Source organism: Monodelphis domestica, chromosome 1 (genome assembly GCF_027887165.1).
Source record: "Monodelphis domestica isolate mMonDom1 chromosome 1, mMonDom1.pri, whole genome shotgun sequence".
Classification (NCBI taxonomy): Eukaryota; Metazoa; Chordata; class Mammalia; order Didelphimorphia; family Didelphidae; genus Monodelphis; species Monodelphis domestica.
The window spans coordinates 112,045,750-112,070,028 of NC_077227.1; the positions used below are offsets into that span (position 1 = coordinate 112,045,750).

Sequence of the window (24,279 nt, forward strand, 5' to 3'; positions counted from 1 at the left end):
GGAAAGGTCTCTGGTTCCTCTACTGTGAGATTCTCATTGGACCATTATGCTACAAGGAGACTTCCAGCATCATAGAGAGAGGTTTGACCACCCATGTTTCTGAAAAACATATGAGTTAAAATCTATGAAAAATATGCTATCTGGCAGTTATATTTTTAACAGAACATTTAAGAAAGACACAAATGGAAATAAGACCGAGGTAGGGCAGGGCTGCCCATTGTTTCTCTCTCCAAGGACTTGTTGCTCTCTGCCCTCCCGTTTCTAGCCAAGGAAACATCCAAAATAAAACACAGTTACAAACACTTCCCAACTTGTTCATTCACATGGAGGTCATGTCTCATCATCTTATAAAAGGAAACTGCAGATGTGACAGGGCCTAGCTGCTGCTATAGTGTTATGCAGCTGCCATAGTATGATTCCCCCAATGACTTCTAAAGCACATTTAATGTGACTTCTCTCCTTATCATTCAAAGAAACTGCAGAGACCTTTTCTCTGAAGATATCCTTCTTGACTTCTCCATAGCATCTTACACTACTGAGTATCCTTTCCTCCTAGAGGTTCTTTTCTCAGTTTTTGGTGCTACCTTAGTACTCTCTCTTGGTTGTTCTATCCTAGCCACTCCTCAGCATCCTTTGCAATAATCTGTCCCCAGTAAGTGGGCATTCTACAAAGCTAAGTCCTCAGTCATATCTCTCCATACTTTTTCTTTTAGTGATCTCATCAAATTCCGTTGACTCAATTATCACCTCTATACAGATGAGTTCCAGAGCTACATGATTAGCTCTAATTTCTTTCCTCAACTAGTACCATATTTCCAATGGTCTGTTAGACATTTCCACTTCTAAGTCCCATAGACATCTCAAGCGAAACATGTCCATACCGGCACATATTATTCTCCCACCTAAATTTGTTCTCTCCTCCAAATTCCCCTATTTCTTCCATTGGCACCATATCCTTTTAGTAACTGAAGTTTGCAACCTCCGAGTCATCCTTGACTTCTGCCTTTCCCTCACCACCCAACATGGGTTTTGAAGTCTTCCTTAAAATAGTTTCCCCCCCCTTTTGTTGGTACTGAAGAATCTTCACCTTAGTTTTCTGTTTCATTGCTGGAAAACTTTGAAGTAAATATTTGAACATATAAATTGCAAGACCAGCAACATAAAAGATATAGGTAATTCTTCCACTGATAACTGTTCTGTTTTCTATCAATTGATACAGCTAAAAAATAAATAGTATAGAGGGCAGCTGGGTAGCTCAGTGGATTGAGAGCTAGGCCTAGAGATGGGAGGTCCTAGGTTCAAATCTGGCCTCAGCCACTTCCCAGCTGTGTGACCCCGGGCAAGTCACTTAATCCCCACTGCCTAGCCCTTACCACTCTTCTGCCTTGGAGACAATACACAGCATTGACTCCAAGATGGAAGGTAAGGGTTTAATAAATAAATAAATAAATAAATAAATAAATAAATAAATGAATGAATGAATGAATGAATGAATGAATAAATAAATAGTATGATGTTAAACCTTGTGGTGACTGACTTCAATAGGTTTGTCCCAAGGTGACCATTTCTATGCCTAGAATTGAAGATTTTCTAGTTTGGTAGTATGCCATCAGAGGTTGCATTCTGTCATACCTTCATGAACTTCCATATTATAATGATGTAATGCAATAAAACATATAAAGAACTGTGTAGAACTTAAAATGCTATATAAACATTAATCACTGTTGTTACTTCTGTCATTTTTATTTTTAAAAAGAGAAAGAAATTCATGGTTAAATTTGGTCACTTAAGAAACCAGAAGTCTCCAGGCCTGGACCTATCACTATAACTGTATATGTGTATATTTAGGCAGAGTTCTTATTATAGGGGATTATAGGTGAATTAATTCTTTTGGCAACTGAATTTGTAATCTGTAAAATAATTCATGAATTCACCACTATTTTCTGCAAAGGTTTATTTCAAGGTTTCAAAAAGAAAACCTAAGAAGTAATATTTTTCTCAAGAACTTGAAGCAAATGGATAATTTCAAATGATTTTCAAATTATGTTTGACAGGGATCCATTTTTTCCTATGTGCCTGAAGAAAGTAAAAACATTCAAACAATCTTGGAGGCAAGTACTACCAAGGTGCAGGCAATTGACTTTATCACACCTGGAAACCAATACTGCATGGTGAGAAATAATCTCTGCTCTATTCAGAAATACATTAGCATTGAGATGTCTGAATTATAAAAACCTAACTAGATCAAACTTAAATATGTACCAATACTCATAAAAGTGTTAATTTAATTTTCCCCTCCCACTTTTCCTTCACTGTCCCTTCCATTAAGAAAGCAAGAAAAACAAAACCTGTTACAAATATATATAGCTAAGCAAAACCATTTTCTTCATAGACCCTGTACCAAAGGGGGGGAGGAGCCCATAATCCTCAGTCTATACTCAGAGTTTACTATCTCTCTATCTGGAAGAGGGTAGCAGGTTTCATCAGGAATTGTGAGTCATCTGGAATTGTGGTTGTCCATTGTGTTGATCACAGTTCCCAAGTTTTTAAAAGTTGATTATCTTCACAATGTTGTTATTCTTTAAATTATTCTCCTGGTTCTGCTTGCTTCGTTTTGCAACAATTCATACATATCTTCCCAAGTTTCTCTAAAATTATCCCTTAATTCATGCTTTACCCAACCAATAGACACTATATTATTTGGTGCATACATGTTGATTAGTGATATTTCCTCATTATCTAAAGTCCCTTTTAACAAAATATAATTACCTTCCCTATCCCTTTTGATCAGGTCTATTTTTGCATTGGCTTTATCAGATATCATGATTACCACTCCTGCCTTCTTTCTGTCAGTTGAGGCCCAAAAGGTCTTACTCCATCCTTTAATTCTGACCTTGTGGGTGTCAACCCGACTCATGTGTGTTTCTTGAAGACAACATATGGTAGGGTTTTGGATTCTAATCCATTCTGCTATTCATCTACGTTTTATGGGTGAGTTCATCCAATTCACATTCAAAGTTATGACTGTCATTTGTGGACTCCCTGGCATTTTGATATCCTTCCCTGGTTCTAACCTTTTCTTCTTCGGCCTTACCTTTTAGTCCAGTGATTTACTTTAAATTGGTCCCCCTTGTCCTCTCCCTTGATATGTTTCCCTTTTTAGTCCCTCCCTTTTTGTTCCCTCCCCTTCCCCCCTCTCTTTCCCTCCCCTTTTGTTTTCCCTCTCCCCCTCCCCACCTTGGTTTTCCCTTCTCCCTACCCTTGTTGGGTAAGATAGAATTCAAGATCCCAATGGATCTGGATTTTTTTCCCTCTCAGAGTTGATTTCCCTGAGATTGAGGTTTAAGTAAAAACTCTCTTCCTCTCCTTCTTATAGAAGTTTTCTTCCCCTCCCCTTCCTGTGTGAATCTTTGTGTGAGAAGGATTATTCTATTTGGTCTTTCTTTTCCCCCTATTTACACATTACATTTTCCCCACATGTTAGTATACATAGATTGATATAAATGTAGTCCTTATAGAAGAGAGTTTGAGTAAAAGAAGAAGATAACATTTTTCACCTTTTCCCTTTCCTTCATATTTACCTTTTCAGGTATTCCATGCTCTTTGATTTTCAATATCGAACTTTCCACAGAGCTCTGGTCTTTTCATTGCAAAAAGTTGGAAATCTTCTATTTTGTTGAATGCCCATACTTTCCCTTGGATGTATATAGTCAGTTTTGCTGGATAGCTGATTCTTGGTTGAAGACCCAGCTCTCTTGCCTTTCTGAAGATCATGTTCCATGCCTTACGATCATTCAGAGTAGAACTTGCAAGGTCTTGTGTGACCCTGATTGGCATTCCTTTATATCTAAATTGTCTTTTTCTAGCTTCTTGCAGGATTTTTTCTTTTGTTTGAGAGTTTGGGAATTTGGCAATTACATTCCTGGGAGTTGTCTTTTGGGGGTTTAGTGTAGAGGGTGTTCTGTGAGCCCTGTCAGTGGCTGTATTGCCCCCTTGTTCTAGAATCTCTGGGCAATTTTCTTTGATTATCTCTTGTATTACGATGTCGAGTTTGCTGTTTATTTCTGGCTTTTCTGGAAGTCCAATTATTCTTAAATTATCTCTTCTCCCTCTATTTTCCAAATCTGTCACTTTGTCAGTGAGATATTTTATGTTCTCTTCTAATCTCTTGCTCTTTTGGCTTTGCTTTATTAGTTCTTGCTTTAAAGCCTGGTTTTCTTTTACAGTTTGGTCAAACTGGTTTTGTAGATGCGTGAATTTCTTTTGCATTATTTCCCACTTTTTCTCCCAGAAGGCTTCCATCTTTTTGATCATTTCAGATTCAAATTCTTCATGGGTTTGTGGAGAGTTTCCATTTCCTTTGGAAGGTTTTGGAGCATTTGCTTGTGTTTCCTCTTCTATCTCCTCTGTGTTTTGTATTTTTGCTCCATAAAATGTGTCCAAAGTCACCCCCTTCTTCTTGTTTTTTTTTTTTTTAATTTTGGGACTTTTGTGCTTCTGTGGAGTTTGCCATCTCTATCTGAGTGGGGGGGATTAGCTTTTCTTATCTCTGTCTGGTGTTGAGGTTTTAGCCCTAGGCATATTGTCCGTTCTATGCAGTTGTTGTTCTGTCTTCCCGGGAAGCCAGGAGTTGCTGGTGTGTCCCTGTTACTGCCCTCCTCTCCTCGGCACCCTCCTGATGCTTCTCCATTGCCTTACTTCCACACTCTAAGCCTAGCTTGGCCCTTGTTCCTGTGCCTTAGCCGGCCAGATGAGCCTGCTCTCTGAGGGGGGAGGGGCCGCAGCTTTCCGGAGCCCTGAGGGCTTCTAATGAGATTAGTTTTCCCTGGGTTGAATTTAGTATGCCTTAGGGCAGGGACTTTTTTCGTGAGACTCCAATGGAAGGATCCAGCCAGGGGGTTACAAGCTCCCCCCTCTCTCTCTTGTTTCCCTGTTGTCTGGGTGCCCCCTCGACTGGGTTAGGTTGTTTTCAGGATGTGGCCTTCAGAATAGCCAGCTCCCGAGGCCCTTTTGCCAGTCCTGAGGGTTGCTGTTGTTCCAGATGACCCTGCTCTCTGAGGGGGAGGGGCCGTGGCTTCCCTGGGCTCAGGGCGAGGGCTCCTGATAAGAAGATTAGCTTTCCCTGGGTTGAGCTGAGATTTGGATGGAAGGTTCCAGCCAGGGGGTTATGAGCTCCCCCGTCCCTCTCTGTTTCCCTGCTGTCTGGGTGCCCCTGAGACTGGGTCAGGTTGTTTTCAGGGTGCGGCCTTCAGAATAGCTGGCCCTGGGGTCCTTTTGCCAGCCCTGCAGGTTACTGTTGTTTCCGAAGACCCTGCTCTCTGAGGGGGAGGGGCCTCGGCTTCCCGGAGCTCCCAGGGCTCCTGATAAGAAGATTAGCTTTCCCTGGGTTGAATTGAGTGTGCCCTGAGGCAGGGAACTGAGACTGGCTCAGATGGAGGGATCCAGCCAGGGGGTTACAAGCTCCCCCCTCTCTCTCTTGTTTCCCTGCTGTCTGGGTGCCCCCTCGACTGGGTCAGGTTGTTTTCAGGATGTGGCCTTCAGAATAGCTGGCTCCCAAGGCCCTTTTGCCAGTCCTGAGGGTTGCTGTTGTTTCAGAAGACCCTGCTCTCTGCGGGGGAGGAGCAGAACCAGAACATTGTACACAAAGACTGATACACTGTAGTACAATCGAATGTAATGGGCTTCTCCATTAGTGGCAATGCAGTGATCCTGAACAACCTGGAGGAATCTATGAGAAAAACCACTATCCACATTCAGTGGGAAAACTGTGAAAGTAGAAACACTAAAGAAAAACAACTGCTTGAATACATGGGTCTAGGGGATATGGTGGGGGTGCAGACACTAAATGAACATCCTAATGCAAACACCAACAATGTGGAAATATGTTTTGATCAAGGATACATGCAATACCCAGTGAATTAGCTGGTCAGCTATAGGAAGTGTGGGTGGAGGGGAGGGAGGGAAATAATATGATTCTTGTAACCGAGGATTAATGTTCTAAATTGACTAAATAAATTAATTTAAATTTTAAAAAAGACTAGGACTATTTGATAGTAGGACCATCAGAAAAATTTGCCACAAAGATTTTTCCCCAATATTTCTTCTTCTAACTTTAGCTTAATTGCTTTTCCTTGTGCACAAACTTTTCAATTTTATTTAATCAAAATTTTCCACTATACCTCCTGTGAATCTCTGTTTCTAGTTTGGTCTCTAACCATTCCACTATCCATAGATGTGAATAGAATTTCTTCCATGTGTCTCTAACTTGCTTATGATGATGTCGTTTATGTCTAAATAACATACCTATTTGGCATTTACCTCGGAATGTGATGTGATCTGTTGGTTTATGCCTAGCCTCTACTAGCCTGCTTTCTGGTCTTCCCAGCAGTTTTTGTCAAGTGGTGAGTTCTTGATTCAATAGATAAGATCTTTGGGTCTAAAACACATGACTGATTGTTTCTGTTTAGCATATGCCTCATCTGTCCTACTGATCAAACTATTTATTCCCCACTATCAACCTGTTTTAGTGATTGTAGCTGTGTAAAATTTAATATATGATACTGCAAGGCCCCTTTCATTTCCACTTCCCCACTCCATTCATTCCCTTGATATTCTTGACATCTTTTTTCCCTTGAATGAATTTTGTTATTATTTTTTCTAGCTTTATGAAGTAATACTTTGGTAGTTTGGTATAAAATTGAATTAATTAATTCAGGCAGTATCATCATTTTATTACATTGATTTTGCCTACATATGAATAATTAATATTTCTTCAGTTATTGATATTGATATTTATGTTTCATATTTAGAGATGTATTAATGTTTTGTAACTGTGTTCATATAGTTCTTATATGTTGGCAAGTAGGCTACCAAGTATTTTATATTATCTTTAGTTGTTTTAAATGTAATTTCTCTTTTTCATCTCTTCCCGTTGAATTTTGTTGATAATATAAAGAAACTGTGATTTGTGTAGGTTTATTTCGTATCCTGCAATTTTGATGAAATTATTAATTGCATTGACTGATTTTTTAATTGACTAGCTAGTTCTCTAAATAAACTATCATCTGGAAAAAGTGAGTTCTTTCTTTGCTTATTCCTTCAATTTCTTTTGATTGTTTTATTGCCTTAGCTAATGGTTAATATTTCTTTTCTTTAGTTTCTAATTTTAATAATTTATTGCTTTCAATTTGCTAATCTCTTTTTATTTTCTGAATTTCTATTTTGGCATTTAATTGGGGAAATTTTAATTTGCCGATTTTCTGGTGGGGGGGAGGTTCAGTTGCATATACAGTTCCTTTTCCTGTTCTTTTTTTGTTGACAAAAATGTTTAGATATTTAGATATTTTCCTTAGGTACTGCTTTGGTAGTGACCTCAAAATTTGGTCATGATATTGTTTTTCTTTTGTGAAATTATTATTTTTGACTTGTGCTTGGACCTGCTCAGTGTTGAGAATTCAATTACTTAGTTTCAAATTTTTTCATCTTCACTTTAAAGGTAATATTTTTAATATTATTTCATTACATTAACAAATATCTTTAAACCACTGCAAAAGTATGGCCATAGGAGGAAAGGAGTAAGAGACTAAAGACTGTGGTTGTCCAACTAAATTAAAATAGTTTTTTGCCTTGTAACAACCAATCTGTAAAAGGAGTGATGTAATTAAAATATGAATATTACAATGTTATTTCAGTCACCTGAAAATGGAAAAAGAAAATCTTACTTGCTTTTCCCTTATAGACATGACCTATACTACCTTTCTTTCTTTCTTTTTTTAAACCCTTACCTTCCGTCTTGGAATCAATACTGTATATTGGTTCCAAGGCAGAAGAATGGTAAGGGCTAGGCAATGGGGGTTAAGTGACTTGCCCAGGGTCACACAGCTGGGAAGTGTCTGAGGTCAGATTTGAACCTAGGACCTCCCATCTCTAGGCCTGGCTCTCAATCCACTGAGATATCCAGCTGCCCCTTATACTACCTTTCTAAAGAAACATTTACTGTGAGATTGAAACAGTCAGCAAACTAATCAGTTTTATTTATCCCCAATTTGAAACACTTACATCAGATTTTTTAAAAATAAATGAAGTTTTAAAAATATATATCATATGAAAAGTGACAACCATGCTCTTGTTTCATTCTATTCAATGCAAAAGATGCATTTTAAGCAATGGAGTATTCTTTTTATTAGGTTGGATGTTAAGGTTGTGATCAACTCAAGAAACTTATTTTTTCAAATGCTCTACCAACAAGTTCATAAAGAATTTGTGATATGGGGGCATAGAGGCAAAATAGCAGATTGGAGGCAGCAACCCAATTCAATTCTCTCAGCATTCTCCTCCAAACTTTAAAAATCAAATTTTGGAGTGGCAGAGCCAACAAAAGGTCAGGATAAGACATATTTTTGGGCAAAGGAAATTTATGATGTCTTCAGGAAAAAACTATGACACAAGGGTGGAGGCCTGTCTGCAGTGTTTATATAGCAACAGTGGCCACAGCAGCAGCAGTGGCAGCTTTGGGAACTCTCAACCCAGAGATGATAGAGAAGCTGGACAGCTGATTAGACAGAGATTACAAGACATTGAGTTTAGCTAACACTGATGGGAAATTCTACTGCCCATACACAGTTCTGGATCACTGCTCCAGGGCTGAGAGGAGCACTTGTGGTCAGTCACAAAGGAGAAGGGGCCCTAGCTGCAGTTTCAAGTTCAAGAGAAGCATCAACACTTATAGCAGCAAGGGAACAGGAAATCTGCTCACAATTCCAGAATCAAGAAGAGTGCTAGTGCTTGTGGCTGCAGGGGAACAAGGGCCTTTCTTGGGTAAAAAGAGTAGGACCACACCTATCCCCGAATCATATCACCTTGAAAGCCCCCAAAACTTGCAGAAGCAGTTTTGAAAACAGCAGCATGAAAAAGCATGAAGCTTGGGACAGTCTCTCCCCATCCCAAGGTAAGTAGACCTCAACTTTAACATAAAGGTAAAAATCAAGAAATGGTCTGGAAAATGAGCAAATAAACAAGGAACTTGATGATAAAATTACTATGGTAGCAGACAAGATGTAGACTCAGAAGAAAACAATTAATGTGAAAACAGTCAAGACCAAAGCCTCAAGGAAAATTGCTAATTGAACTTAAGCCCCACAAGAATTTCTGGAAGAATTGAAGAAAGTGATAAGAATAGTAGAAGATATTTTGGGAAAATAAAGAGATGCAAGAAAATTATGAATAGATAACAGCTTTATAAAAGAGGCACAAAAATAAAAGAAAATAACATAAAATTAAAATTGTACTAAAGGTTTAAAAGGCACAAAAATCACTGGAAAACTTAAAAATAATAAGTTAAATGGGAAAAGGAAGAACAAAAAAAATCACTGCAGAAAAGTAATCCTTAAAAAGCAGAATTTTCCAAATGGAAAAAAAGATGTACAAAGGCTCACTAAGGAAAATAATTCACTAATAAGTCCATGAGATAATAAGAAACAATGGGGGAAAGTCAATAGAAAGAAAAAAACATTTTAAAATATGAAACATTTCATCTGAAGAACACCAGACCTAGAAAATAAATTAAGGAGAGATCATTTAAGAATTATTGAACTATCAAAAAACTATGATTTTAAAAAAGAGTCTAGATATCAAATTTCAAGAAATTATTATGGAAAACTGCCCTGAAAAACACAGAGAATAAAACAGAAATTGAAAGAATTCACTAATCTCCTGAAAGAGATCCCAAGTGAAAACTCCTAGGAATATTATAATCAAATTCCAGAGTTCCTAGGTCGAAGAGAAAATACTACAAGCAACCAGAAAGAAGTTAGTCAAATATTATGGAACCATAATCAGGATCACATAAGATTTAAGCAGTTTCCACATTAAAGGAGTAGAAGACTTGGAATAATATTTCAGAAGGCAAAGGAGCTAGGATTACAGCCATAATTAACTTATCCAGCAAAACTGAACATAAATCTTCAGGAGAAAAAAATGAATATTCAATGAAATAGAGGACTTTCCATCACTCTTGCTGAATAGAAAAATTGCCATTAAAATACAAGACTTAAGAAAAGCATGAAATGGTAAACATGAAAAAAGAATCAAGGGACTAAGACAGGTTAAACTGTTTATTTTATTATATGGCAGTGATGGTGAACCTTTTAGGTACCACATGCCATGTCCCACCCTCCCCAGAGACTGAGTTGTTCCCCTTACCCTTACCTCAGATGGAGTGGGAGACAAGGAGGGAGTGATCTAGGCACTCTGCTCACAGGAGGGAGTAAGCACTTCTGTTGAACTGCTAGGCAGAGGAGCGGGGAGGGGTGGTGGAGAGGGATAAGGGAGCAGCTCTGCCCAAGTCCCTCTACCTTTCTAGTATCTAACTCTGGTGGGAGACAGTGTGTGTGCCCACAGAAAGATCTCTGTGTGTCATCTTTGGTGCTTGTGCCATAGGTTTGCCATCATAGCCATATAGGAGTATCGTTGGTGTAACTCTTTAAGAACTTTATCATAATTAGAACAGTTATAGGGAGTTTATATAGACAGAGAGAGGGTATGGATATGAGTTGATTACAATGGAATGAACTCTAAAAAATGAAGAGATGAGAAAGATAGAAAAGGGGTAAGGGAGAGTTAGAATGGAGAAAATTTTCTTACATATAAAAGAGATGCTCAAGAAAAAGCTTTTATAGAGCAAGGGTGTTGGGAAATGCTTGAACCTTGCTCTCTTTGGAATTGGTTCAGAGATAAAAGGAAAAAAAGAAAGGTGGAGGAAATGATAAAAGGGAGGATATGAAGAGAAGCAATGGTTAGGAGCAAAACAGATTTTTGAAGAAGAGTGGGGGAAGAGAGAAAAAGGAGAGAGAACAAAAGTGAGAAAAAGAGAGAGAGAGATAAGAGATAAGAAAATGGGATAGAGAGAAATACCTAATTAGTAATAACTGTGAATGTGAATGGGAGGAACTTACCCATAAAACAAAAGTGGACAACAGAATGGATTAGAAATCAGAATCCAATTATGTTGTTTATAAGAGATGCACTTAAAACAAACAAACAAACAAAAATACACAGTTAAAAAGGGCTGAGGCAGAATCTAATACGCTTTGCTGAGGTAAAAAAAAAAAGGCAGAGGTAACAATTATGACCTCAGATGAGGCAAAAGCATAAATAGACCTAATTAAAAGAAATAATTAGAGGAGCTACATTTTGCTAAAAGGTCAAAGGATATAAAGAGGCAGTTTTCAGAAGAAATCAAAGCTTTCTATAATTACCATATTTTTTATTTTATTATTTTTATTTATTTATATAATTACTATATTTTCTATAATTACTATATTACTAATTTCTATAATTATTCATTAAATAATGAAAAAATGGTCTAAATCACTATTAATGAGAGAAATGCAAAGTAAAACAACTCTGAGGTATCACCTCACACCTATCAGAAATTAAAAATGTCAGGTGGGACATGGGAAAATAGGTAACACTGATGAACTATTGGTGGAGTAGGGAACTGGTCCATTCTGAAGAACATTTTGGAACTAGGCTCATTTCTCTCTCTCTTTTTTAAAGGGTGAATTCAGGAAGGCAAACGCTAGTCTAGATAAATTTTAAGTCCGTTCTAGTCCTAATTCCTATAATTAGTAGAGTTTTGAATTGCAAGTTAATTTGATTTCAGAAGAAATTGATCCCCAGAAGCTTCCATATAAAAACCTGGTCCATTCTCAAAAATTGTACAAACCAATAAAATTCTATTTAAGGTCTTAATGACAAAGTGATAGATAATCGATTCTCCTTTTTACCATGTTAGCAGAATAGTCGCTTCTCAGTCTCTTTTCTTCATACCCACCCAGAAGAGGTATCAGATCACAAATCCCATGACATTCCATCTGTGTTAAGTACTAATTCTATGAAAGGACAGAAATATAGGGACAACTATGGTAAATTTCTAAAAATTCCATGAAAATACACATTAGTTTTAGTCAATTTCCATATTAAAAATAACAAAGATCGCCTTTATTTAATGTTTAATAGTGAAGCCATAGTATAAGTAATACTCAATGTATTTAAAAATTACAAATGTTGATGTTGAAATTTTCGACCTTTTGAACTGACAGTCCTTTGTGTAAATAGCTTATTATTGCATGTCTCTTACAGTCAATAACTGTTTCAGGAGAATTTTATATTTGGATGGCAGAAGATGGATTTCCTATTAGTAAGTTATGCCTTAAAACTAAGGTATGTACATATAAAAATTAGGTTATTTTTTATTTTGAATGCTATAGCAGCTTTCCTTTAGTTTTTACATGAATTAATCTTCTCTAGAATTGCCTTTCTTTATGAATCTATGCTTATTTATCTCTTGTTACTTTATAACAACAGTAGTGTATTAAAAACTATTCAGCTATGTGGCAAAGAATTACTTTATATTCTACAATACACTGTGAATGTGATGTTGGTGTTTGTATTAAATTAAGTTATGGAAGAATGAAGACTTTATTTAGATTATAATCCTCATTAATATTTTTCCATATCTGATGAAGACAAGTAAGAGTTCTAAGCACTGTGAAATCCTGCTGATGTGTAAAGCTGATATAGTCTCTTTCTTTTATGAGATTATAGTCTCAATTCTAATCCCCAAGATAATTAAAAGGTATAAAAAGGTAATGATAATAGAGGATAATATAAAAAAAGGAACTAAAATTAAACATTCTAAACCTAAACTTGGGAAATATAGAAGCATCCATATGTTGCTATGACTTAATATTTGGTTGTTTCTATTAGAATGACATAATATTGGAACTTGAAGGTTTATCCAGAACCTGGAGTTCATAAAGTAGTTTTATTTTAAATATTTTGATAATTTCATTTCAATATAATGTGTTTCCTTTGTAATTCTGGCAACTTTGTACATTTAAAAATATCATGCTGAGAAGGGGTCAATAGGCTTCATCATGTTGCCAAAGGGGTTCATGACAAAAAAAGACTGAGAATCTTTGATCTAGTCCAGCGGTTCTCAACCTGTGGGTTGTGACAATGAGAATACATCATGCATATTAGGCATTTACATTCCGAATCATAACTGTAGCAAAATTACAGTTTTGAAGTAGCCACCAAAATCATTTTTTGGTTTGGGGTCACTGCAACATGAGGAACTGTATGGTGGGGTCACGGCATTAGAAAGGTTGAGAACCACTGAGCTAGTCTAATCCCTTATTTGTGTAGAATTCAAGAGCAGGGAAGTGACATGCCCAAATTTACACCAGAAATTAAAAGCTGAGCTAGAGCTAAATTCACACTTGAGACTCAATCAATGCCTGTATCACACTGCTTCCTTTTCTTGTGAGCAATAAAAGGAATAAAATCTAGAAGTTTCATTTCTGGGATAATTCTTTATCCTTCTACAAGAACTGTGTATAATAGTAGACTACTTTCCTTATACAACACAAGTCTATAGTTCCCTACACTTTTTTAAAAAACTCTTACCTTCCATCTTGAAATCAATACCATCCAAGGCAGAAGAGTGGTAAGGACTAGGCAATGGGGATTAAGTGACTTGCCCAGGGTTACACAGCTGGTAAGTGTCTGAGGCCAGATTTGAACCTAGGACCTCCCATCTCTAGGCCTGGCTCTCAATCCACTGAGATATCCAGCTGTTCCCTAGTTCCCTATACTTTTGCAGAAAGTACCTATTTCTCTTTGATGAGTGTAGCTATTTCCTTGCTGCCAAATAGGAGAACTGATATAAGTTGTAAGATCAACGTTATCTTACTGTTTTTGAGACAATACCACCTTTGGATGTCTTATGGCTTTGTACTCCCTAATCTTGGCTTAGCATTTTGTACAATATCTGGTCACAATTGAAGAATATCGGTGAAAACAAAATCGACCAAGATATCATCTCTCTTTGACACAGACCACCATTGCTCTACAAGCAGCAATAATCTGAAATATTTGAAAAAACTGAATAATTTATTTACCAACTTTATGTTGTAATGGACTTAGTCTGAATAAGACTGAGAAAATAATTTTGAAACATCCATTCATTTTATTCATTAAGTATGTAATAAACTTTTCTAGTTGCTACTGAAGATTCAAAAGAAATATAAGACATGGTTTTTGTCTTCTTGGTGACATGGGGAAATAAGACACAAACAGGTGAAACAATAACTCCCAAGTCATGGTAGTAGAGCCAAGGTTAAATGGCATGAATAATTGGTGGAATGGGAAGGTAAGCACACTAGTTTGTAGGTATTTTCCAAGTTTCTGGGGCTTTTTGACCTTGAAGGAACTTTGTCTCATGGAGGCTATTTTTCACTCTGTTTCTCCTTACAAGCCTATAATGGAGCTTGTAGTCCTCCTGACCCAACCAGAGTGAGAAATAATAACAACAATAGCAAAAAGTAAGATAGCTGCAGGAAGAAGAGAGGGGGAGAAAAGAGGATTGGGCTAGTGAAAGGAGCTGAGAGATATGAGGGTCAGTTCTTTTTTGTCCACATTTCCTCCTTTGGTACCTGTGCATCTAGCCTTCCTGGACATTGACTCCCAGTACTGCACACTTTATGCCTGCTTATAGACTTTGCCACACTAAAGGATTTCCTACTCTCTTTTATCAGTGGATTAAAAACGTCTTCACAAGCAATGTAGCAGTGTAGAAAGAGCAGTGGCTTGGACATCAGCAGACCCCAGTTCTAGGTACAACTCTTCTGCTAGGTAGACTTGGTCTAGGGAATTCACTTTTCTTGGACTCAGTTTCCTGATATATGAACTGAAGGGATCAGGTTAGATGAGTTCTCATGTTCCTTAATCAAGATAATAATAATCACAAAGTGTGATTGAAAAGGAATGAAACTGATTCTACAAGTCTCACATAAGTCTCTTTCAGTGACTCTATTATGTGTGATTTTAGTGGTCTCTAATAATTTTGGTAAATCTTCCTCTGATCAAAGTAAATCCTTGCAGCTATAAAAATGTATTGTGGGAATGTTCTGTCTAGAGATGTGAGCCCTGTAATGTTTTCTAGAATATATCTAGGCAGGATTAAGGCAGGAAGTGATAAGGAATCACAACTGAACCCCTATGTCTTTCCCAGTTTATTTTCCACTATGTATAATTTCAGAGGGGGCAGTCTGATCTCCTTAGTTTCCTTGGCCTAGGTGAAGACAAATCTCATTTTTCCTTAGTTCACCTGAGATGATGGTAGATTTTTTTCAAAAGAATAAAATTATGTAACTAGGGAATAAAGCAAAAGCAATTGCAAAGGCAATGACGAGATGAATCTACAGAGCACACAACCCTAATCTCCTACACTAACTACAGTAGAGCTTTTAGAGTTGTTGCTCTTCCTCATTTCACCTTTTCCTTAAAGCAAAAAGAGATCTGCAACTATTTGAAGAGATTAAGGAGTATCAAGGGGACCCTAGAAATTAGGTTTATTAGTCTCTGACTAATACTAATTGATTAATTAGTGGTTATTTTAGTTCCCTAGAAGAATTCAGTGAAGATCTGGGGTTATTAGTAAGATGAAAATTTATATTAAGGAATATTTTGATGGTGATTATTGGATCTTTCCTTCTGTATTAGCCCCTCACAATAACCAGGAGTTTTGAACAATTTAAAATGAATAATTGATTTTAAATACTTAATTTTGTGTCATTATTAGTAGAAGCATGATTAATTTAACTTTAATAATGATTTTATACATAAAAGTCATGTAATTATAATTTAGAGCTCATAAACTAAATATATTCATGACAAGCAAATATTTTCATTAAAGGTTACATGCTTCTATGCATCCTTAGGGATTTAGTTTCACCTATGAGGAATCATAATAATAATAGTTTATATTTATATAGTGCATAAGATTTATCAGGTGCTTTTATATTCATGACTTTATGTGATCTTCCTCTTTCCCATCTGAGAGGCAGCATGTTGTGGCAGACAGAGAGCCAGTCTTAGAGCCAAAAACATCCTGAGTTCAAACCTGCCTCTGACACATCCTGGCTGTATGATCTTGGGCAAATTAATTACCCTCTCAATTCTCCAAGAAAGTCTCCTAAATAGTGAAGGTGCATTGGTAAAGGTAGTCTCCTCATTTGAGTTTATTTGGCCAATAAAATGATAGGTCCAATCCCCCTAATCTATGTTACATATGTATTCATAATTTAAATGGAAACCTGATGCTCTCTTATTTGTTCACTCATTTAGCCTTTGCAAATCCTGTGGGGATTTCTGATGTGAGTCTTTTATGCTAAAGCTAAAAATTGAGGGATTTATTTTGACTAGGTAGGTGCTATGGCTTGCTGCCCCTCCTCGTTTTCAGTGGCTGTGGGGACCACTACAGGACGTTTATTGATCCTTAATGTTTATGATGTCCAAAATCCAAGACTTGTTCACAATATCCTTCTGACCAGTGCTTCTATACAGCATATGAAGTAAGTATGACCTACAATAGATGCTCTTTGTGATATATGATATGTTAGCTGGGAATACCATAAATCAATAGTTTTGAGATGATGGCATAGAGACAATATCTCCTGACTTGTTTAAATTATTGACCCTAGCTAAATATTAAAAGGAAAATATCCTCTTTTCTCTTAATGTAGAAATGACAATGTTTTTGTTCATTAATACCCTATTTTTTGCTTTTCTAAATTTAAGATTTTTACAGATTCCAAAATATTATAAAATGTTATTTTGTAATATTATCAAGGCTTGGTTGTAGGGCACCATAATATAATAAAACAGTCCCCTTTGAAAATTGTTAATGTAAACCTACAAATGAATTATGTGGACATAATATATTTCATTCATCTCATTTTTTGTGACTAAAATATAAGCTAATGTTTCATCATAGAACTGAAATAAAAGAATCAGAGTAGAAAGAAATCTAGTTCAATCCATATTCAGAAAGAATATAACTATGATATATAACTATAACATACTTGACAAGTGATTATGTAGTCTCTTCTTGATAATTTTCAATGAAGGGGAATCTACCTTGTCTTAAGGGTACCCTGTTCTTTTTTTGGTCACCTCTAATTGTTTGCAAGTTTTTTCTAACATTAAGCTTAAATGTGCTTCTTTACACCTTTTCTCCTCTGGATCCAAACAGAAGAAGTCCAATCTCTTCTCCAAATTGACAGCCTTCCAATACTTCTCCTAAACAACTTCCCTTATAGAATTTAGACCTTGGGATACCCATATCCTTCCTCTTTACACTGTGGAGTCTTCTTTCTCAAAACCTAAGGTGCATATCAATACCTTCACTGGGCAAAGAAAGGATATTTCCTATTTGAAGAATAAATATTGCTCCCAGCATCATACCTCATTTTTGTACTACATTCCAGTCACCCCAGGATTAAGCAGTTACCTAATTACAGTAGGAAAGAGAATTACAAATTCAGAAATAATAGTCTAGAGTAAGGTAGGGCTTAGTTTATAAGCCATCATTATTCTCTAGGCCTTGAAAGAAAAATCTTCTGATCCCATTTGAGAATCTCTTCATTTTTCTCAAAATGACTCTCCTCTAAAGGAGTGACTATCTCATCCTTTCTTTCACCATTCTCCATGCCCCTTTGTCTCTAAGGCATAACAAAACTCTGTCTGCTATAAAGAAAGGAACATGAGTTTTGGAGTGAGAAGATTTGATTCAAAGTTATGACAATGACCAGATTGGACCCTCATTGTCAAGCAGCATGGTGGAGAGAGGGCTGCATTTGAAGTCTAAGAGATCTGGATTGTATTCATACCCGAGATGCTTATTTGACTATGAGAGCAAAGACCAATTACAGAGCTTCATAGTGCTTTCTCATCTGTAAAATAAGCATAATACTCTTTGCACTACCTACCTCAAAAGGTGGCTGTGAAAAATGTATCTTTGCAAACTCTAAGGGGCTGTATAGATTTCAGTTCTTATTATTAAAGACTACCTTGGAGCAAGTAGGTTACTCAGTGGGTTGAGAGCCAGTCCTAGAGACAGGATATTTCCTGGGTTCAAATCTGACATCAGACACTTCCTAGCTATATGATCCCAGGTAAGTCACTTAAACCCCAACACCTAGTAGTCTTTACTGTTCTTCTGCCTTGGAGCCAATACACAGTATTAATTTTAATATGGAAGATAAGGGTTTTTAAAAAGAGCACATGAAAAGTTATTATAATCACTATCATCATCATGATGTTTAGTTTAAGAGAGCATGTCTAGAAAGGCTAGTCCATAGTATTTTATTTGTTCTCTTCATGGTTAAGCAGAACAAGCCCCTGAAATCTGTTTCTTGAAACCAGCTGCTTGCTAATTGACCATTTGTCATCTCAGATAAAAAGGTAATAATATGATTATCAGAGAAACAGTTCTTGATAATTTTCCCATCATCTCAAAACCATAATGAAACAGCAACTTGAAGGTTCACAGATATAGATCTCTCCATAGTAGTTATATAGTCTTAAAGAAAATACTTAAAATTATCATCTAAAAGAGTGGCTGATGCTGAAGACTTACTATCCTCTTAGTATTTATTCAGAATTATCTCATTTGTAAAAATCTATTTTTATTTCTACCTCTATGGAAAAGGGATTAGATATGTTTTATGTGGCCTCAAGGGGCAAAGAACCACACAACCAAAAGGTAAACAATATAGGAAGCTAGATTCCAGGTGACTCCACATAGCCTTACTCCAATGTCTCACTGTGGCAAGAAAGTAATTCTGGGTTCTTGAAGTCTATGCCAATAGAGCACATACTTTGGCAAGTTCATGCTGGCTTTCAAAAAGAGCCCCAGCAAAAGACTAGTCTATTTTCTGAGAAAAAAATCTGGATAATGCAAAATTAGGTCATCTCATCATCCAGAAATTAATTCTTTGGCCATAGTAACCTTGCAATGAAGAAAAAAATTTAAATAGCCCTCAGTCCTATAAATTCTCCTTTCTTTTCTATAACGACAGATAATTGCAAAAAAAAAATGGAGAATCATCCAAGATCAACAGTCTACACTTTTTTTTTAAAAAAACCCTTACCTTCCATCTTGGAGTCAATACTGTGTGTATTGACTCTAAGGCAGAAGAGTGGTAAGGGCTAGGCAATGAGGGTCAAGTGACTTGCCCAGGGTCACACAACTGGGAAGTGTCTGAGGCCAAATTTGAACCTAGGACCTCCCATCTCTAGGCCTGGCTCTTAATCCACTGAGCTACCCAGCCGCCCCCAGTCTACACTTTTTTTAAAGATAACCCAAAAAATTTAACTTAGCTTTTGAATCATGACTGGAATAACTGAATTGTATCATTTTGGACATTCCCATGACAAACAAACTAGAACAAAGAAGGAAACTGCAATTAAATGGAAGATTGTCACACAAGTTCTCGTTGGAGAGACAAATGAAGGAGTTAGTGAAATTGGTTTAACAATGTAACCAAAAGCCAACAACAAACATAATTTTAGAAATTATTAAATTGTCTTATATTGTAGGATTCCTGCTTAGTATTTACAAAAAGACCTCTATTAAGATCATTGTAGCTTATGCATCAACATTTGCTATAGAGAATGAGAGCTAGAGAAATTCTGTGGACTTGATAAGATCCTCCAAATGAAATTAATATATACTTTGATACTCAGTGTCTTTAATGAGAAGATGGGAAGAGATGAAGATGGCATATAAAATGCAAGGTTAAGGAATGAGAGGCCAAATAAATGTAGTCTCCACAGAAGTGTCATATACATAATGAAATTCTTTTACACGAGAAAAGAATGTGTAAATAAAACAAATCTATTCTGACCTATTTAAATGCTTCTAATGATGAAAACTGAGATATGGATATAATAAAAGACATGGGGAACTGTTACAAAAATTTCATGTGGAAATTTAACTAATATAAGTCAATTGCCATAATGAGGACACCTAAAGAGCCTATTAAAATATTAAAATAGCCTTAGCCAATATCTGACTTATTAAGAGGATATGTAAATTCGCTTCTAAAATTTTATGAAGAAGGATAGCAGAAGACTATGAGTATGAGCAGGATTACCTCATAAAACAGAGTGAAATGTAAAAGTTGTGTAAAGAAACTTGGAGAGACACCTAACTAAACAAAGTCATCTCATGAGCATTTAAGGATTAAAACAGGAAAACAAATAGAACAAAAATGGAAATGATCTGCCAAGATTTTTGTAACTCTTTGTCATTAGATCTTAGAACTGATAATAGAGGAGATAGAATAAAGCTAAAGAGCACATAAAAAGGGGAAAAAAGTAGCTGAGTAAACTAATTGTCTAGACAAGAGTTCCATGCTGAAAACATTCATAAGGTATTTTAAAAGAGATAAAAATATCCAACAAGTGGGGGGGGGGATGGGGAATCTCAGCCTTTATCAATGTCAAAAAAGTGAACAAGAGAGAAGAAACAACTATCAACCTACATGTCTACTTTTCCACCTGTTGGCATAGTGGGTAGAGTGCTAGACTTGGGAAAATCTGAGTTCAAATCCTGCCACAGACACTTACTAGTTGTGTGGCCCCAAGTAAGTCATTTAACCTCTCAACCTTAGTCTCCTCATTCATAATATGGAGATAATTATAGCATCTCCCTTTTGGGTTGTCATAAGGATGAAATGAGATAACATGTATGAAGCAAATTTTAAAGTGCCATGAAAATATTAGTTATTTAAGTAAAATTTTCATGAGAATAATTTAGATATGTGTTAAGGTCATATTTGATGAAGGTCTTTAGAACAGAAAATGTAGACTTTGGCATGTGATATCCCATAGTAGAATACAACTTTATCATAAAAAAATTGGTTGGATGATATAATTAGAGATTCCATTATGTTTGTTTACTGATTTTAAAAAATTGTTTCTCTCTTCCAATAGGATGTCTCCTATATACTCAATGCACAAGGTGTCTCAAACATCCTAACCTTTCCGTTTCTTAAGCTATTCTTTACTCCATGCTATCTGCCATACAGAAAGATGGTCATTCCCTTAATTTGGCTGTGCCTATAAATGCACTACTTCTATGTTCAAGAAGCCTGAAATCCTCTTATCTAACCATAATATATTGTCTTTCTACCCCACCCCCCTCTGTCTTCTGTGAATCTTGAAATTTCTCAGACTTGTAAACTTACAAGGAGCAAAGAGGAAAAAACTTACATGGGACTATTCCCCATTTTAAACAGTGAAGCTACTTAGATCTAAAATGTGAGAACTCTACTTAGATCAGAAATGGGAAGACCTCTACTCCACCCTGACTTAAGACTGCTTTAGGGGAGAAAACTCCTTGCTAAACAATGAAAGTACTTAAACCCATACTTATAATGAGGCAAAAAGTTCTTTAAGCCATGCCTATTTTTAGAATTAATACAATGGGGTGCTAAGTACCTATTAAAGGTCAGGCAACTTGTAAACTTGCCAGGACAAAAAGGTGAAAAACTTACTAAAAGGATTAGTCCACTCAACTGTGTTTTTTCTGGTTCAAACTTACTAAAGGGATTAGTCGACTCAGCTGTGAATTCAGAATGGACTGTCCTTTGGAAAACCGTCTACTGTGATTGGTAGATGGATGAACTTAGGGGAGGTGACATAGGAGAAAACTCCCTATATAAGAAAAAGGAATCTCTTGAGAAGAAGTCTTGAGAGACAGGCTCTAAGGAGGGTCTCTTGAGAAAGAACCTCTTGGAGGAAATCTCTAAGGAGGTCTCTCAAGGGAGGAGGACTCTGGCTGGAACTCCCTCTGAGGAGACTCTGTCCCTCTGAATCCTTCCTTGGACAAATCTTGTGGTGAGTGATAAAGGACTGACTTATTCTTTCTCTTAAGGGCTTAGGCCTGGGTTGGCCAAGGCTGCCCTGGGCTGGCCTATCCTTTTCTCATTATTCCCCTTTTTCTCTCTTTCTCTCTTTTTTAAATTCCTCATTGTATTATTAATTAAAGTCTCTATAAAACCCAGTTGACTTGGGTATATTCATAATTGGGAATATTTCCCTGGCAACCACCTTATAAATTGATTAAAACAAGACACTGTAGTGAAACATATTTTCTGCAGTCACAATTTACTCACCCACTCTTATATCTACAACAATTTAAGTCTTCCACTATTTTAACTCACTACAGTTTATGACCTCAACCATTTTAAGACTTACAGTTTAAGGCCTCCTACTAATTTTAACTCTTTTAAATATAACACTTCCCTTGCCAAAACTTATTCTAAGCCAACACTATGAGGGTTTCCTTGATCCCTCATCAATCCTTCCCAAGGCCATTTCTCCTGCACTTGCCACTCCTCGCTTTTCCCCATCTTTATTCCTTGGTGAATCTGTTCAACTCTATATTTTCCTCTTCTCTTAAGTCCCTTGTTCAATTATCAGCTCACCAATTGTACTTTGCCACGCCTCAGCTTTGGATCACATCTACCTCCCTCTATCTGCCTCCCTACACATATGCTAATGAACAAAGGTGGAGAAAACCATTCTGATTGGAACCACTACAAATTTACATTATACAACCCCAACCCAGGCCTGATTGCTACTAGGTATTCCTACTGTACCTCCCCCTTCTCAACTCACTACCCCACTATCTACAGTGACTCTTTCAAACTTTTTCATTACTTCTCTAACATCCTGTGTCTTTCCTTGTCCCCATCCTCTCAGCAGAAAACCTTGCCTCTTATTTTACAGAAAGAATCGAGGCTATTACTTGCTTCTTCATCTCATCACTTCTCTGCTTGCTGCCACTATCTTCTTTACCCTATCTTACATGAAGAGATTACTTTACTCTTAATCAAGACTAACCCTGGTAACCTGTACCAGTGATACCATTCCATCTCATATTCTCCAAATACTGCTTCTCTGTCATTCCCACTTTTATACATATTTTCAATCTCTCACTGTCTAGTAATTCCTTTCTTATAACTTAAAACATGCCCTTGCCTCCCCGTCCTCAAAAAAACCCTCATTTCCTCCTTCTATCCCTGCTAATCATTCCATATCTCCTCTACCCTTTGTAGCTAAAGTACTCAAAAAGGCCATGAACAAGAGGTTTCCCTCCTCTAATTCTCTTTTCATCTTCTCACAATCTGCCTTCCAACCTCATCATTCCACCAAAACTGTTCTCTCCAAAGTTTCAAAGGACTGCCAAATCCAATGGCCTTTTCTCTTTGACTTCTCTGCAACCCTTAACACTTCAGAGTACTTTCTTCAATTTGATACTTTTTTTTTTTCTGTAGGTTTTTGGAAAACCATTCTATCATGTTCTCCTACTTCTCCAATTTTTCTTTTTCAGTCTCCTTTTCTTGATCCTCATCCAGATCACACCCTCTAACATTCCTTTTACTCAGGAATCTGTCCTGGGCCACCTCCTTTTCTTCTATACTATATTTCATTTGGTAATTTCATCTACTCCCATGGATTTAATTACCATCTTTATGCTGATGATTCTCAAATTTACTTATCTTTCTTATACCTCTCCACTGACATCCAATCTCACATCTCCAACTACCTTTCAGACATCTCCAATTGGATATCCAATAGATATCTTAAATTCAACATGTCCAAAATGGAATTATTTTTCCTACTAAACCCTCCTCAATTCTTAATTACTCTATGACTGTGTGAAGATAGGATTAACTCTCCCCTTGCCCATTTTTAAATTAACAAAAACTGAAAACGCCCCTACTTAACACTAAGTAGGTTCACAAGCCTCCTCCTAAAAGTGGATGAAAACCCAGAGGTGACTGACCACCCCTTGGGCAGTGCTAATTGGCTCTCATAAAGTAGAGGAAAGGACAGGAAGCCTGAATCTGGGGCTTGGAGGATCTTAGACTGGTAAGACTACTCCTGAATCTCTTCCCTTTGGACTTGATCCTCCTTTCCTGGATTCTGGAGAGATTAGTTCCAGAGACCTTCTTGGCTGAGGGGTTAATGAACCCTGGCTGGGTTGAGCTGGGGACAGGAGCAACATTTAGGGTGATAGGCTAGACATTTTCTCTACCCTCTTTACATTTCTTACTTTCACTCTTTCCTTCTCTTTTGTAAATAAAACTATTAAAAGTCAATTTTACATGAGCTACAATATTTTAAAATTGGCAACCACAGTATTATCTTAGAATTCTCATATATTTAGTCAAACCCTTAATTTCATTCCTTACAACTGTCAAATACAACACCATCCTCTCAGACCCTCAAGCTCACAATCTATACATCATCCTCTACTCCTCACTCTCTCTCTCTCTCTCTCTCTTTCTCTCTCTCTCTCTCTCTCTCTCTCTCTCTCTCTCTCTCTCTCTCTCTCTCTCTCTCTCTCTCTCTCTCTCT

The 24,279-nt window shown here is 36.8% G+C and overlaps 2 protein-coding genes across 6 annotated transcripts in view; one reads left to right on the forward strand and one right to left on the reverse strand.

The window, feature by feature from the left end:
• LOC100022188 (glutathione S-transferase omega-1-like) overlaps positions 1–24,279 on the reverse strand; it is a 193,371-nt gene that overhangs the window by 53,662 nt on the left and 115,430 nt on the right. The gene's annotated exons all lie outside the window — the stretch shown is intronic.
• LOC100028437 (cilia- and flagella-associated protein 43) overlaps positions 1–24,279 on the forward strand; it is a 161,116-nt gene that overhangs the window by 41,147 nt on the left and 95,690 nt on the right. For all 4 annotated transcript variants that reach the window (XM_007479064.2, XM_007479059.2, XM_007479056.3 and 1 more), the window contains exons 10-12: positions 2,055–2,171; positions 12,142–12,222; positions 16,270–16,418. In XM_007479064.2, the coding sequence (XP_007479126.1) occupies positions 2,055–2,171; positions 12,142–12,222; positions 16,270–16,418 (347 nt within the window). The remainder of the gene's footprint in view (positions 1–2,054; positions 2,172–12,141; positions 12,223–16,269; positions 16,419–24,279) is intronic.